Source organism: Macaca nemestrina, chromosome 8 (assembly GCF_043159975.1).
Source record: "Macaca nemestrina isolate mMacNem1 chromosome 8, mMacNem.hap1, whole genome shotgun sequence".
In the NCBI taxonomy this organism is placed as follows: Eukaryota; Metazoa; Chordata; class Mammalia; order Primates; family Cercopithecidae; genus Macaca; species Macaca nemestrina.
The window spans coordinates 45,211,111-45,228,366 of record NC_092132.1 but is presented as its reverse complement, the minus strand read 5'-3'; the positions used below and the strand labels follow the sequence as shown (position 1 = coordinate 45,228,366).

Here is a 17,256-nt window from a genome sequence, read left to right as displayed (position 1 = left end):
TTTGCTGAGGATTTTTGGTTTATCAACCGCTCACACTACCCTACTTGAGGCTACACTGTTGGCCATTCATTCCTTTGATAGTTGTTATTGTTGACTCCTTTCTTCCCAAACTATTCTTGGTGTTTCTGAGGCAGTATGCGCTCCTGTTTTTTTTTCTTTCATTTCTAGGCATTTCTGTGCCTACACTGTAGATTTTTCCTCTGTTCATCCTTTTAAGTGTTAGTATATCTCAGGGATCCTTGTGAGCCTTTGAGTGATCCCATCTACATCCAAACTTTTATTTTTATTTTTTGTAGAGATGGAGTCTTGCTATGTTGCCCAGGTTTGCTTCAAACTAGTGGCCTCAAGCAGTCCTCCTGCCTCAGCCTGCCAGAATGCTGGGATTACAGGAGTAAGCCACCTTGCCAGTTCCACACCCAAACTTTTTTTTTTTTTGAGATGGAGTTTTGCCTTGTCGCCCAGGGTGGAGTGCAATGGTGTAATCTTGGCTCACTGCAACCTCCACATCCTGGGTCCAAATGATTCTCCTGCCTCAGCCTCTTGAGTAGCTGGGATTACAGGCATCCAATACCATGCCCAGCTAATTTTTGTATTTTTAGTAGAAACAGGGTTTCACCATGTTGGCCAGGGTGGTCTCGAACTGCTGACCTCATGATCTGCTTGCCTCAGCTTCCTAAAGTGCTGGGATTACAGGCATGAGCCACCGTGCCCGGCCCCAAACTTTTATATATTAGTAACTCCCAAGTCACTGTCTCTGGATAAGGCCACTTCTCTGATCTACATGTGGAGCCACCCCCTGAACAGCTCCACTACATTGTCCCATGGGTATCCCAACACCCAACAGAACTCACAAGTCTTTCATATTTGGGCCTCTCTTTACCTGTCCAGAGACTATCAGAGTTGTTTAGGGCCATTTCAGTCTTAAGGAAAGAATGCTTTGCATTCAGTTCAAATCTGGGTTATGGCTGGGCACAGTGGCTTATGCCTGCAATCCCAGCACTTTGGGAGGCCAAGGAGAGAGGATTGTTTGAGACCAGGACTTTGAGACCATCCTGGACAACACAGCAAGACCTCATCTGTATAAAAAATTTTAAAAATTAGCCAGGCATCGTGGCTGGCTCTCGCCTGTCGTCCCAGCTACTCTGGAAGCTAAGGGGAGGATTGCCTGCCACAGAGGTCGAGGCCGCAGTGAGCTATGATGGCCCCATTGCACTCCACCCTGGGCAGCAGAGCAAGACCCTGTGTCAAAATAAATACATAAAAATAATAAAAATAAAAACAAATCCGAGTTATGCTGGCTTCTAGCTCTGTGTACTAAAGCGCATTCCTTGGCTTCTTCCTTGTTTCTCTGTTGCCTCATTTGTAAAGTGGGAATGATAATACTTGGTATTAGGATGAATGTGACCCATATTAGTTCTAAATGAACTGCCGTGATAGTATTGGTCAGACCTGAGGGGATACTGTACAAAGGGGTGAAAGTAATACCAAGCTGACCATTGTTTCTGCCAACCCTGACTTTTGTGCTTTCACCCAGTTTCTGGTGGAGAACCTGACTGACAGAAACCACATGAAAACTGGAGCCTTACTCTAATAACCCTGCTGGGTTTAATCTGCAGATTTATCTTTATAGCAAAATATTTTTTATTGTTTTAATTAAGATCCCTTTGGCTGGTGATCCAAATTGAATGTTATTCTGCTATATAGGAAACAGTATTTATTAATGTGTTTTTATACTTGATGCTTGTCTTAAGGTGATCACCTACTGATTTTCACTTAAATAATTGTGCTTTTCTGTTCCTTCTGTCTCTATGCTTAAAATCTTGGCTTTACCATTCATGAAAGAGAATGGAAAATATATCCATTAAGAATCAGATAAGAATTAGTTAGAGAAAGCTTGGAAATCTCCATATTTAAGTACGTTTTAACAGTGTTTTGAAATGATTAATTGCTTTGTTTTAAATATTGATAAGACACCATAAATTAAATATTTATACATCCTTTTCATATTTAAAAATAGATTCAACAACTATTAAAGCTATTAATACCCGAACTCCTAATCAAAATCAAATAAATTTTTAGTTTGAATAAGGCAATGGGATGGAAAATTTACTGTTTTTAAGGCTCCCTTTAAGCTTAAAAACTAGGTGCCTAATTTGTGAGTTTTTTTGCTAAATTCACTTTTAAAATGACTTAAAAATCACTTACGCTTTATTTTTCTTTCAAATCTTTTTCTCCTAATATTTTAAAATAAGGAAAGGTGCCTCCGTGTTGGATACTATAATTGTATTCAAGTTTTTGCAACTCCATTCAAAAAAGTACGTATTTTGTAAGCTCTAACTGGACAGGTGGGCTTGATGAAGGGAATGGCTCTGAGGTGCCGGTTTTCAGCCACAGGCCCTTCAGCGCTTAAACAGTTACAGGCAGGGTAGGTTTCTGGCCGGAGCTCGGGAGCCGAGTCCTCAGGAAGCCGCAGAGGCCCCGAGGGCGCGGACTGGGCCGACGGGCGGCAGAGGTCGTCCAACACCAGCTCCGCCCGCAGGGGCGGAGCCCGACCCGGCTTCCCCAGAGCCCGCCCTCCGCGCCGGGCGCCCCCGCGGCCTCCCCGGCAGCTTTCCCAGTGATGCAAACCCTCACTTCCCGCATCCACTTCCCCACAGAGCCCGCGGAGCCGGCGGGAGCCGCGCGCGCCGCCCAGCCGTGTGCCATGGGCAACATCCAGAAGAAGCTGACTGGCAAAGCCGAGGGTGGCAAGCGGCCGGCAAGGGGCGCGCCGCGGCGGGGCCAGACCCCGGAGGCGGGCGCGGACAAGCGGAGCCCGCGGCGGGCCTCTGCGGCGGCGGCGGCGGGCGGCGGCGCCACCGGGCATCCGGGCGGCGGACCGGGCGCGGAGACCCCCGCCGCCCCACTTAGCCCCGCCGGCCTGAAGAGCCAGGGCAACGAGCTGTTCCGAAGCGGGCAGTTCGCCGAGGCGGCCAGCAAGTACTCGGCGGCAATCGCGCTTCTGGAGCCGGCAGGTAGGTGCGCCGCGCCCCGCCGCTTCCCGGGCCCCTTGCTCTGCGGTTCACCCGACCCCCAGGGGCCCCGTGGGAGAGGCGCCGCCGCCTCCTGAATGACAGGCGCCGGCATCGCTGCATTCCTCCCAGGTGACTAAGAGCGCCGTGCCACCTGACCTCAGTGAGCAGCACCTTGGAATGCGGGCATGTTCCCGGCCAGGCACATTTGCCTCCGTCCCCGCCGGGCTTTCCCTTGGTGGCTATTGCGGGTAGCAGCTCCGCCGAGTTCTGCATGATCAGTCTGTAGGACTGCAGTGCCACCCCACCGGAGACCTCGGCTGTCTTGTAATTCTGGTGAACTGTGATCTTGCTAATGGATTTTAACTGTATTTAATTAAATGTGATTTTTAGGAAGTGAAATTGCAGATGATCTAAGTATCTTATATTCAAATAGAGCAGCATGTTACCTAAAAGGAGGAAACTGCAGTGGCTGCATTCAAGATTGTAACAGGTAAACTGCACGTTTTCAGGTTTGTCAAGAGATTGTTATAATTTCATTGTGGTGAATGCAATATCCAAGATCCTAAATTTTCTGCCTAAGGATCTAATTTCTTAAGAGCTTTATGGTATGTTAATTGATTGATGCATAAAAATCAGAAATTATCTCATGTATATGAAGAGAGTCATAGAAGACTGTGCAAACTTTTTTCATTTCCACTGCTACTGCCTAATTCGTGCTCTTTTCATATCACTCCTAGACTACTGGAGAAGCCTGATAACTAATTCCAATCCACTGCGGCATCAGAATAACTCTCCTGAAACATTATTTTGTTCAGATTGTTTCCAACAGGCCTTTAATGGCTCAGTATTGGCTTCGAAATAACTGTAAACTTCTCTGTCACCACACTGCCTCCAAGCAAGTTTCTGCTTCCATTTGGTCTACTGGACCACTTGCTTACTCTCGCCCACCCTGTTCTCTGAGCCCTTGCCCAGGTTGCCCCTAATGGTGGTAATGCCCTTTGCATATCTTAGCTTCTGAAGTTCTTGCTCAGCTACCCCTTCTCTCTACCTTCTTGGGTGCCCCAGACTTCCTGGTCATCTGCAGGCCTATAACACCTACACTGACACTTGGTCACACCTCTAAGTCCTGTTATCCACTGAAGGGGGTTTAAACACATTGAGGTTAGGAACCATGTCTTTTCTTTTTTTAATAGACAACTAATCACTGTACATATTTATGGGGTACCGAGTGATGCTTCAATATATATGATGTGGCCAGGCGCGGTGGCTCATGCCTATAATCCCAGCATTTTGGAAGGCCGAGGTGGGCAGATTGCTTCAGGTCAGTTTGAGACCGTCCTAGCCAACATGATGAAGCCTGGTCTCTACTAAAAATACAAAAATTAGCTGGGTGTGGTGGCACACCCTTGTAGTCCCAGCTATTCGGGAGGCTGAAGCAGGAGAATCGCTTGAACCTGGGAGGCAGACGTTGTTGCAGTGAGCCGAGATCCCACGACTGCACTCCAGCCTGGGCAACAGACAAGAGACTCTACTGTAAACTTTACATATATACACACACACATATTTATATATACACATATGTATATATATGTATATATGTATATACACATACATGTGTATATATGTATATTTATGTATATATGTATATATGTGTGTGTATATATATGAAGAGAGTTATAGAAGATTGTGCAAACTTTTTTCATTTCTCATTTCCACTGCTACCGCCCTAATTCGTGCTCTTTTCATATCACTCCTAGACTACTGGAGAAGCCTGATAACTTCTCCATATATATATGAAGTTATCCATATATATCCATATATATGAAGTATATGTATATGTGTATATATGTATACATGTATATATACACATATATACATATACATATATATGAAACTATGTATCGTTGTTAACTATAGTCATCCTACAGTGCTATAGAATACTAGAACTTGTGCCTCCTATCTAGCTGTAATTTTGTATCCTTTAACAAATCTCTGCCTGTCCCCCACTTCCCCCTACCCTTCCCAGCCTCTGGTAGCCTCTGAGGAACCATGTCTTACACAGCTTTGTACCCCTCGAAGCATATTAGTCACCCATGGTACTCAATAAGTTACCTGCCTGGATGGTAAATATCTACATAATAAAACATTGTTTTCCACCATTAAGTAATAAGAAGCCCAAAAGAAGAAGTCATGTCCTAGTTTGACTAACACAGCTCTGGCTTACCCATGTTGTCTCATATAATACTCTCAGAACCTCTAGTTTGAACAGTAGATTATGTGGACACTGTTTACAAGGTCAGTAATTTAGTATTGTTTTCATTGACTGTATCAGTTTATTGATACGGGTAAAGCTTGCTAGTATCTGTGCCTAAGTTTAAAAAGAAGGCCTGGAGGCACTTGGATTTTTTTGCCAGTTTTACATATCTAAATTTGAAGTGAATAATACTTATATTCTCTTTGACCTGACATCAGACCGCATCCTCAGTTGTGTTGGCTCATACTCGCTAATTATCACATTTTTCAGGATTTTGTGAGCTGGTTGATGTCAAGTTGATATTTTGAAATCTGCCATGGTGGGATACCATTTAATACTATGAAATGAGCAAATGCCACAAATCTGGGCTTCCCACCCCTCCTTTTTTCTTTACCCAGAGAGCCAGTTGTTAAGGGCTTTTACTAGTGCTCTTAACAGAACAGACCATGTGAATTTGTTGGATACCAAGCCCGTGGTGATTTGCAGCCAACATCCTTTCAGCTCAAGTGTCTGTTTCTAATACATAACCCTTCAGACTTGTTTTAGGCCTTTCCACAGTGAGGGAGGTCAGGACATTTTAGTTAAAACTTGAGACCCCTAACATTAGAGCTGCTGCAGAAGAGTGGATTTGTGTTGTCCTTACCTGAGATCCTCTAAAGCGATGAACATTTACTGGCTAAAATTGGCTGCGTTTCAGTGTAGACACAGGAGGAAGTCAAGGATGGGACTCCAGCCATAGTGTCCAGGGAAGCTAGAGTGGGGGCTTGTCCTAGGGGAGGGCAGGAGATGGCTTGCCTGAGAGGGAAGTGGACGTCGGTTTAGGTAGGTTGTGCTAACTAACTTAAGAGCTGTTTTCTAGGCAAGGAACCTGGCCTTGCTGTTGGTGCTGACCTCTGTAGAGACCGATCTACTCAGATGTTTTCTTTGATAGCTGGCCTACCAATTCCAGTGTAAGAGAAATGGAGATGAGGCCCAGCAGGGAGTGATTTTACACTAAAGCAGTGATTCTCAATCTTGTTTAAGGCTAGAGAAGCCACTCTGCTTTTGTGAACATCTTTTTAGCTCAAGTGATTATATTCAAATAGATTGCATACATGTTAAAGGGAGTTTTTGTGTTTTTTTGTTTTGTTTTGTTTTTTTAGTTTTTCAGTTAATTATCTTTTGCTCTTTGGAGAGTTCCATGAGGTTTTTTTTTTTGTTTTTTGTTTTTTGTTTTTTTTTGAGACTGAGTCTTGCTCTGTCCCCCAGGCTGTAGTGCAGTGGCGTGAACCTCGGCTCATTGCAACCTCTGCCTCCCGGGTTCAAGTGATTCTCCTTCCTCAGCCTCCCGAGTAGCTGGGATTACAGGCACTTGCCACCACGCCTGGCTAATTTTTCATATTTTTTGTAGAGAAGGGGTTTCACCATGCTGCAGGCCAGGCTGGTCTTGAACTCCTGACCTCAAGTGATCCACCTGGCTTGGCCTCCCAAAGTGCTGGGATTACAGGGATGAGCCACTGCTCCTGGCCCAAAACTTCTTATTACCAGATAAGTGGTATCAGGAGTCAAACACTGAGAAAGAAAAAACTTCACTTTTCTTATCTATCAGAACGTTTTTGGTTTATCTAAACCACACCAAAAGTCTTTTGGTGACTTTCCATTGAGGACATTTCAACAGGCTAAATACAAATGAATGTTGCCTAGTAATTCTCTGCTTTTTCTTTTTTCTTTTCTTTCTTTCTCTTTTTCTTTCTTCTTTTTTTTTTTTTTTTTTTTTGAGACAGAGTCTCTATCACCCAGGTTGGAGTGCGATGGCATGATCTTGGCTCACTGCAGCCTCTGAACCTCCTGGGTTCAAGTGGTTCTTGTACCTCAGCCTCCCAAGTAGCTGGGATTACAGGTGTGCACCACCTCACCCAGCTAATTTTTGTACTTTTTTTCTTTTTTTAGTAGAAACAGGTCTTGGCCAGGCTGGTCTTGAACTCCTGGCCTCAAGTGGTCTACCAGCCTCAGCCTCCCAAAGTTCTGGGATTACATACAGGCTTGAGCCACCATGCCTGGCCAGTTCTCTGCTTTTTCTTATCTTTGCTACTCTAACAGTCTTGAAATTAGAAGATTCTTTAGGGTCTTAACTGTGTTACCTTGAATAGATAGCCTCTTTTGTGAGCTCTGCTTCAAAAGTTCTCTGTGCTTACTTTTATGTATGGGTGGTTTTTTTCCTTAATGGAATTTCCATTAATAAGTTCATATTCATTTGCAGGATTGCGGTTACAGAAAAAAATCTTGCATTTACTGGGCAGAAAGTGCTAAAAATTAAATACATCATCTCATCAATTTTAGATCCCAAGCTTGGCTTAAGGCCATCTTGAATAGATAAATGGCACCTTGGTCATTGGAAGTCTTCTGTGAAGTGAAGGTAGTCACATGGTTGTGACTCTGCTCATAGAGTTAATATTACCTAAACAATAAACTGAACTAAATTTAAGGCAGTGGTACAGGTGACAGATCCTAATACTCACGGATCTATTGTCTAGTGTTGAAATATGTTTACTTGATTTTAATTTTATATTTTAAATAACATTTACTGTTTAAAAAAAACCAGTTACCTATTATAGAAAACTTAAGAAAAAACTAGCACAGCACAAAGATGATCATTAAAATCAATCACAATCCTAACACCTAGGCAGAGTGAAATTGGTTATTTTTTCAGAGAAGTGAAGCAGATTAAGTTTAACAGCATTTCTAGAATAACTTCAATGATACGCTAGAAGGGCTCCCACAAGTGCAGCTGAGTATCTGTATGATGTGGGGAGTGGTCTGAGTGGCAGATGACTCAGAGTTCCTTCATTTGCAGTGGTTCTGTGTGTACTGCGTTAGGCAGAGTGTAGGCTCTTGAGGGCTCACAGAGAAGTTTGCCAAGTGCCTCTCATGACCCAGGTGTTGATCTAGGACTAGGAATATAGCGGTGCTCAGGACAGGCAATGCCCTTGCGTTCACGAAGCTCACCTTAGAAAGAACTGACCTGTGGGCACATCACTCCTCATGTTTCTGTTTCTTCACCCACATAATGAACATATTAATATTTATCTGACAGGTTTGTTGTGAGATTAGATGGGGAAGTCTACAGTGATTAGCACATAGCAGATACTCTGTCAATGTTTCCTCATTGCTGAATCATTATAGACAGGAATACACAGCAGATTTCTAAGACTGTTGGAAAAAAAACAAGTTAAAGAAAGCAGCCCTTGCTCATGCTTTCCTGGAAAGTTAACTACTTGATATGTTAACTGCTTATAGCATGAGCTGAAAGAATAAATCCACAATCTTCAATGTGGACAGTCTGGTGCAGATGCTAGTTAGTAGGTTATATAGAAAGGAGGCTCTTCATAGGATCTCTGCATGGAGGACTTCTTTGCAGCTTCTGTTGATTTTGTTAAAGCCAAGAGTAGTATAGTTTTCATTCATAAATACAGATGGTCCTTAACTTACAGTGGTTCAATTTACAATTTTTTTTTTTTTTTTTAAGACGGAGTCTCGCTCTGTCGCCCGGGCTAGAGTGCAGTGGCCGGACCTCAGCTCACTGCAAGCTCCGCCTCCCGGGTTCCCGCCATTCTCCTGCCTCAGCCTCCCGAGTAGCTGGGACCACAGGCGCCCGCCAGCTCGCCCGGCTAGTTTTTTGTATTTTTAGTAGAGACGGGGTTTCACCGTATTAGCCAGGATGGTCTCGATCTCCTGACCTCGTGATCCGCCCGTCTCGGCCTCCCAAAGTGCTGGGATTACAGGCTTGAGCCACCGCGCCCGGCCGAATTTACAATTTTTTAACTTTACCATGGTGTGAAAGGGATACACAACCACAAGGTTTCAGTCTTTAAGCATTGGTGATTCTTTAACCAAAGACTCTGTGCTGCCTTTTGACTTAACATATTTTCAGTTTACCATGGGATTATTGGGACATAACCATATTGTAAATCGAGGATTATATGTACAGTTTTTTTATTGTTCTACTTCAGAATATAATGAAGTATATTAAGTGCTGAAGTAGCTTTAAACACTTCAAACAAAACCAAAAAACACAACCATGAGATACATCTTTAGTGATATTGGAAACACTTCATAAGAATAAAACATGCAAGATGAAAATTCATGACTTAGAAGAAATCATTGTATGTTTAGTTCCTTGATTCCCTTCTGGTCTGTTTTTGAAGCCCTTTTGCAGCAAGTGAATCATAATAAACTAATAAGTTTTAGAGTGCCGATTTTCAAAATGTGATGCAACTTTTATGGTTCTGTACTTTATTATTAAATACATAGATGCAAATAAGAATTTTCTTTTTAATCTGTCAACGACAAGAATCTGTTGAAACCCTGCTCTGTGCCTTGTGCCATGCTGCTCTGTTAGGGGACTGGGGATGCCAGGGCATGCTGCCAGGGAGCTCTCGCCTCAGTGGGAGAGAGTAAATGCAGAGTGCTTTGCTATTGGTTTAAAAGAAAGGAACACAAATGTGATTGCTCTCTTACTCTGGATTTGCCTTTCTGGCATGTTGCCTGGTTCCCAAGACGAAGTCTCGGATGTGTACATATTTGAGAGTTTAGTACGCAGTATCTACTCACTGAAGTATATACGAAAGACCATTTTTCAAAACAAATGGTATATAATATTTTTGTCTTCTTTAGGGCTCTGGAACTTCATCCATTCTCAATGAAACCTCTTCTGCGGCGGGCAATGGCCTATGAAACCCTAGAGCAGTATGGGAAAGCTTATGTGGATTATAAAACAGTGTTGCAGATAGACTGCGGTCTCCAGCTTGCAAATGACAGTGTTAACAGGTAATTAATCTGAGGCAGCTACCTAAAATCTAGTTGTTTTGTACTGTTTTTCCCTTCCCCTCCTTCAAGAACATGTCAAAGTATAGCTGTGTTCTCAGTTACTTTTATCGCCTCAATGATTGCCGCCTTTTACTCCATTACATCAAATGGTTCTCTTCCTTAATTTCTGACTCTCTCTTAATACACTCTGAGTTGTTCTATAATGCCTTTGTATTTGTTTTCTGATCTATTTATTACTGCTCAATCTATATATATATTTTTTGATCTTAGTAACACAGGATATAACTCATATGTGCTGCTTAAATATAGGTGGTGATAAGAAGGTATTTACATTGCTATCATAAAATCAGTACTAGTAGCTGGGTACGGTGGCTGATGCCTGTAATCCTAGCACTTTGGGAGGCCAAGGCAGGCAGATCACTTGAGGTCAGGAGTTTGAGACCAGCCTGGCCAACATGGCGAAACCTCATCTCAACTACAAATACAAAAATTAGCTGGGTGTGGTGGCAGGCGCCTGTAATCCCAGCTACTCAGGAGGTAGGAGAATTGCTTGAACCCAGGCTGTGGAGACTGCAGTAAGCTGAGATCACACCACTGCACTCCAGCCTGGACAACAGAGCAAGATTCCATCTCAAAAAAAAAATTAAAATTAAATAAGTAAATCAATCAGTACTAGCTGTAGAATAAGATCCAAAAATGTGGTGAAAACTGCTGTGTTGAATCCTCTCCTCCCACGGGATTTGCAGGTGTTCACTGGCACCGTATCTGACAGTGGAAACATATCTGTTGTTTCTCCTGAGGAAAACAGCAATCTTCATGAGCCCGCCAGATATTTCTGTCATATGCCCTTGTAAATAGACACTTATCTAGGATGAGTAGTAATTTATAATGGTGAAATAGCAAATAATTTGGATTTAATTTATATTATGACCTATTTACTCCCAGCATGAGAATGGGAAGGTAAAAACTTCCAGACTTCATCAATTGCTTTCCGGTGAAATTTGAAAAATTACTAGTTGGATAACATTTCTAGTTATGCATGATATTTTCTGATCCCATTTGCTTAAAGTATAACTTCTGAAATATTTATATGTTACACTGTACCCTGTGCTGGACCATGGCCTGCTCCCCTCAAAAAAGAAAAAAGGGGAAAAACATTTCTAGTTATGTATGATATTTTCTGATCCCATTTGCTTAAAGTATAACTTCTGAAATATTTATATGTTATACTGTACCCTGTCCTGGACCACGGCCTGCTTCCCTCAAAAAAGAAAAAAGGGGAAAAAACGACATGATGTCCGTCTTTAAGCACACTAGAATATAGCTGGGTAGAAACAGTGTACAGCAGTTCATCCCCAGGCTGGGGGAAGGGATCACAGAGCGACCACGCCACCTGTGTCTGAATGGGCGGAACTTGTGGAGAGAGCACTTGAGGGGGCTTTGAAGGATGCCGAGAGAACGTGAAGAGACCTTAAACAAAATTGTCGAAAATGAGAATGGTAATTCAAGGTAAGTTTTAAAATCAGACCTTACCTTCCCATGTGGTCCCAGCCCTGCTGGAAAGATACATAGGCAGAGCTGACAACCACTCTCTTGGTAGTCACAGGGAACCTGTCTGATCCCAGCCTGCCTAGAAGAAAGGGACATACATCCATTATCTGTGATGGGGTGAGATGACACTGAACCTCTGGCACCCACAGTCTCCTTGACCTTGAGCCTCCTTGGCCTTGATCAGGCAGTCTCACCTGGCCCTGCACAGCCACCCCACAGGGCACCATCTGCTGCCTCCTTTTATGTGCCTGCAGGCCCTTTCTCCTTTTCGTCTTTGAATTCCTTCTCATCTATCAGGAGAGGACTTGCCTCCTCTAGAAAACTACTTTCCCTGATCTACTGTCTCCCTACCCCAGAGGTGCGCCTTAGGTTCCCTTTCTCAGTGCCCCCATAACACTGGGCCCTCTTTTATTACCCAGCTTCCATATTGTTTTTAAGTTTGCTGTCTCTCTGTCTAAAATTCTTTTCCTGTGGCTCTAGCAGGTGTTCCCTGAGGTCAGAAATTGTGTTTTTTCATCTTTGTTGCTGCACTGCCCCTATGTCTGCGTCCGGTAGACATCCTCAATAAAAATGAGTGCGTTTTCAAACAGAGAAGATAGGGTTCACTCCTTTGCTTTGGGGCATTGCTTGTTGCTTTTAATTCGCCCCATCCTCGGCTTGGTAGTTTTCAAGGTAGAGGTGGAGAAAGTAAGATCTTCTCACAGTGTTAGAAGTTATCATGAAATGGAAAATGGGGAGACACCGGAAGTATCTGGCAGAGAGGAGGGCCTGAAGAAAAGGTATTTTAAGAAGTCTAATTAATAGTAGGCTGAATGGTTGAAGGGAGAAATGGGTCTGAGAGACCATGATTACTGACATTTCTGACCTTTTTGCATTATGGTTTTTCTAAAAAATTGAGGTAGAATACACATACATAAAATTAACTAAGGTGTACCATGCAGTGGCATTTTGTACACACACCATCTTGGGCAGTCATCACTTCTTTCTAGTTCCAAAACATTTCCACCACCCCAAAAGGAAGCCCTGTACCCAGTAAGCAGCCACACCCCATTTTCCTTTCCCCCTAGCCCCTGGCAACCACAATCTGTGTTCTGTCTCTATGGGTTTATCTGTTCTGATGTTTCATCTAAATGGAATCATATATGGCCTTTTGTGTCGGGCTTCTTTCACTTAGCATGTCTTCAGGGTTCATCCACGGCATAGCATGGATCAGTACTTCATTGCTTTTTATGGCTAACATTCCATTTTATGCATGTATATATCATATCACATCTTGTTTATCCATTCACTGGTTGATGAACATTTGGGTCATTTCCACCTTTTGGCTCTTGTGAACAGTGCTGCTGTGAACATTGATGGACAAATTTTTGTTTGCATACTTACTTTCAGTTCCTTTTCGTATATGCCTAGGAGTAGAATTGCTGGGTAATACTATGTTTAACTTTTTGAAGACTGTATTATATTTGTTATATGTACTTAAGAAGGTTCATTTAAAGTAATTGACTTTTAAGACACTTTTTTTAATTGAATGGTTCTTGTTGATATTTTGTTGATGAGGAGGCTTTGGTTTTGCCATGTATATTTTTATATACAATATCTATTTAAAATTTTTCACTATTTCTTATTTGTGAATCCCATATTTATGCTTGCTTTTCCATCTATTCCAGTTCATTATGGAAAATTAAGCAGCAGCAGCTTTTTTTGTTTTTAAATTTAAACATCTGTATTTATTTTGTTTCTGTCTTCCATTAACCATATTCCTCTCTTCCTCTCCAGGAATCTTATATGTTAAATTTCCCTGCATATACTTATTTATTCCCTGGCAACACATCATCTCTTTTCAGCTGCTTCTTCCTTCCTCTCTGCTGGTAATACAAGTTTTGCTTGAAAATTCTTTTTTCTCAAACTTCTTTTTCTTCTGCAATTCTGGGTGGTTATACATTAATTAAAAAAATTTTTTTATCTTAAAGCATAAGATTCAATTATTATAACCAAAGATCACTATGGAAATTTAAGTTTAAGAAACTACAGGGAAAGTATGTGCATTACATTTGTCTACATATAAATATAAAAGTTTTTCACACAAAAAGTATGTGCGACTAGATTTAACTAACTTGACTTTATTCTACTAATTGCCAGTAAACCAGTTCAGTCTTATGAAGCAGTTCTTTTTAACCAGATGTGTTCAAAAGACATAATTTTTAATTTTGTTTTTAAATCTAATTATGACATTCTGTATGTTTAAAATAATGAATAAGTGATCACCGAGGACATTAATCTAAATTTTATGATGGCCATCAGTAAATGCCATTAATAAAAAAGCCCTTGTAGTAGCATCTAGTATCTTATTTTTTCATCCTCATTCATATGAAAAGAGAATAAATGGGGCTGGGTGCGGTGGCTCATGCCTGTAATCTCAGCACTTTGGTAGGCTGAGATCACCTGAGGTCAGGAGTTTGAGACCAGACTGGCCAACATGGCAAAACCCTGTCTCTACTAAAAATACAAAAATTAACTGGGTCTGGTGGCACATGCCTGTAATCCCAGCTACTCGGGGGGCTGAGGTAGGAGAATTGCCTGAACCTGGGAGGCAGAGGTTGCAGTGAGCCGAGATTGTATCACTGCACTCCAGCCTGGGCGACAGACAAACAAACAAAAGAATAAACTGATAATTATAGAAATGAAAAAAATACAGAGCAAGAAAGAGTATCTTAACCACATGTAAATGTTTTGAGAAAAAGCATTATTCACATGACAGCGAGCCCTTACCAGTGTTGGCAGCCAGTCTTGTACACCTGTTGTCAACCACAGTAGTTGGTAATGTGGTTATCATAATGTACAGTTTGGGCATAGAAATTCTAAAATACTTCTGATCATTCTCAAGAGTAATACATTATCAATTTAGTAATGATTTTAAATATTACAGGAGACATTTCTTCTAGGCCTCTTAAATTTTAGTTTTATTAACATATTTAACTTTCTCAAAAAATAAAATTTTATTATGTATACATTAAATTTTTTAACAAATTAAAAATGTCTTAATTTTTTGTTTTGATTAAAAAATAGTCTAAGTTGCATCATTTATGATAACTTGTAAAAATATTTTTGAAAACATTTTAGTTTATGTGGACAGAAAATGCTCAGGATTGCATGTTTTCTACAAGGAAGTACACATTTGCATAGCACTTGTAAATTTTACTCTTAATCTGACCTTCAGTAATATAAAAAGCAAACTAAATGATCAACAGAGAAAATTCATTTTCTCTTTAGGCTATCAAGAATTTTAGTGGAGCTGGAGGGACCAAATTGGCGGGAGAAGCTGTCACCTATTCCTGCTGTGCCTGCTTCTGTGCCACTGCAAGCTTGGCATCCGGCAACAGAGATGATCTCAAAACAAGCAGGAGACTCCAGCAGTCATCACCAGCAGGACATCACAGGTGGGGGACGCCTACACTCATTTCTTCTCAAGGTTATCTTGAGCTGTGTGTGTACTTTCACAGTAAAGCAGAGAGATAAGAGCATTAATTCTAGAATCAGACCTAGGTTTAAGTGAAGTCCCTGTTCTCCCTCTTTGGCTGGTCTCAAACTCCTGACCTCAAATGATCTACCTGCCTTGGCCTCCCAAAGTGCTGGAATTATGTTCTCCCTCTTTAAAACTACATGGTCTTAAGAAGTTGCTGTATACCTCCTGTGTCCTACTAGTATACATGTAAAAGCGTTTTTTGTTTTGTTGTGTTTTGACACAGGGTCTTGCTCTGTCACTCAGGGTGGAGTCCAGTGGCGCAATCACGGTTCACTGCAGTGTCGACCTCCCAAGCTCAAGCAATACTCCTGCCTCAGCCTACTGAGTAGCTGGAACCACAGGTGCATACCACCGTGCCTGGCTAATTTTTAAATTTTTTGTAGAGACGGAGTCTCCCTATGTTGCCCAGGCTGGTCTCAAACTCCAGGGCTAAAGTGATTCTCCTGGCTCAGCCTCCCAAAGTGCTGGGATTATAGGCATGAGCCACCATGTGTGGTTTGAGGCAGGGGAATGTATTAATAAATGTCTCACAAGGAGGTTCTCAGAAATAAATGGAGATGTCTATATAAAATACTATATTCTGACTGTGTAAACCTGTAGTAACCTCTTAAACATTGTTAACATAACTAATAAGAAAAAGAAGGCCAGGTGCAGTTGGTCATTCCTGTAATCCCAGCACTTTGGGAGGCAGGTGGATCACTTGAGCCCAGGAGTTCAAGACCAGCCGGGGCAACATGGCAAAACCCTATCTTTATAAAAAATATAAGAATTAGCCAACCGTGGTGGTGTATGCGTATAGTCCCAGCTACTTGGGAGGCTGAGGTGGGAGGATCCCCTGAGCCCAGGAAGGTTGAGGCTGCAGTGAGCTGTGATGGTGTCACTGCACTCCAGCCTGGGTGACAGAATGAGATGCTGTCTCAAAAAAAAAAAAAAAGTTAAATAACATGTAGCTCTACAGTAGACCCTATATGTGATGAGGCTAAAGAGTAAGACTGATATGTTTAAAATAATAAAATAAAGCCCCACAACATAAATATAGTCATGTGCTCATAATGGTATTTCAGTCAACAGTGGAGCACATCTATGACAGTGATCCCATAAGATTATAATACTGTAACTTTACTCTGTTTTTACTGTACTATACCCTTACCATACCTTTTCTGTGTTTAGATACACAAATACCATTGTGTTACAATTGCCCACCGTATTCAGTACAGTAACATGCTGTTACAGGTTTGTAGCCTAGGAGCATTAGCTTGCACCATACAGCCTGGATGTGTAGTAGAATATACCATCTAGGTTTGTGTAGCCACATTCTATGATGTTTGCACAACAGCAAAATTGCCTAACGACAAATTTTGCAGAACGTATCCATTGTTGAGTGATGAATGACTGTGTAATGCAGGTACTTCCTTCTGCCTTTATCGTAGTTGTTAAAAAATTTGTATTCCTTAGTGCCTACATTATTACTTTGAGCATAGTAAGTAAGCATTTAATAAATGTGACTTCACCCTTGCTTTCTGCTTTAAAGCCAGCTAAGGCCCCATTTCTCCCACAAAGCTTAGAAACTCCATTTGTGTCCCCAGGCTGTGCTTCATTTTATAGATGCCCTGAGGTTCCTGAGCCATGATGTCCAGATAGCTAGTGTTGGACCCTCATTTTCTTTACTGCCAAGAAAGAGCAGACAGGGGACGTCTGCCAAGTAGATGATCTAGCAGTCCCAGGAAAATCATGGAGATCTGTAGTTTTCTAGAGCCTGTTATTAATAGGGCCTGACACAAAGCATTTGCTCAGTAAATAAGAGCTACTTCTTACTAACAAAATGCATCTATAGCTGTGAGCTAGCACACCATAGCACAGGTATAATCAACTGTGTTTGAATTTTTCTGTCCGTATTTGTTTACTGATTGATAGTGAGAATGGATACCAAAGGTTTAAAGACACTGGAGGATAAAAGCTTGAGAAAAATTTTTCAGCAAAATCTTCCCTAATATTCTATTTCAGGGTTTCTATACCAGGATTGGGAAAGTACTATTTGACCCTATTATGTCAGGAATTTTTTTTTTTTTTTTTTTTTTTTTTGAGACAGGATCTTGCTCTGTTGCCCA

At 41.7% G+C, this 17,256-nt stretch overlaps 2 protein-coding genes across 9 annotated transcripts in view; one reads left to right on the top strand and one right to left on the bottom strand.

Moving 5' to 3' along the window:
* LOC105476058 (ring finger protein 19A, RBR E3 ubiquitin protein ligase) overlaps positions 1 to 17,256 on the bottom strand; it is a 116,157-nt gene that overhangs the window by 17,232 nt on the left and 81,669 nt on the right. Inside the window, exon 12 of one of the 3 annotated variants that reach the window (XM_071067949.1) lies at positions 11,608 to 11,704. The exons of the other annotated variants lie outside the window; for them this stretch is intronic. Within the exon in view, the coding sequence (XP_070924050.1) occupies positions 11,608 to 11,704 (97 nt within the window). The remainder of the gene's footprint in view (positions 1 to 11,607; positions 11,705 to 17,256) is intronic. 3 annotated transcript variants of the gene reach the window in all.
* LOC105476063 (sperm associated antigen 1) overlaps positions 1 to 17,256 on the top strand; it is a 78,938-nt gene that overhangs the window by 47,329 nt on the left and 14,353 nt on the right. For all 6 annotated transcript variants that reach the window (XM_011731696.2, XM_011731693.2, XM_011731695.2 and 3 more), the window contains exons 11-14: positions 2,658 to 3,014; positions 3,405 to 3,504; positions 9,922 to 10,074; positions 14,896 to 15,062. In XM_011731696.2, the coding sequence (XP_011729998.2) occupies positions 2,658 to 3,014; positions 3,405 to 3,504; positions 9,922 to 10,074; positions 14,896 to 15,062 (777 nt within the window). The remainder of the gene's footprint in view (positions 1 to 2,657; positions 3,015 to 3,404; positions 3,505 to 9,921; positions 10,075 to 14,895; positions 15,063 to 17,256) is intronic.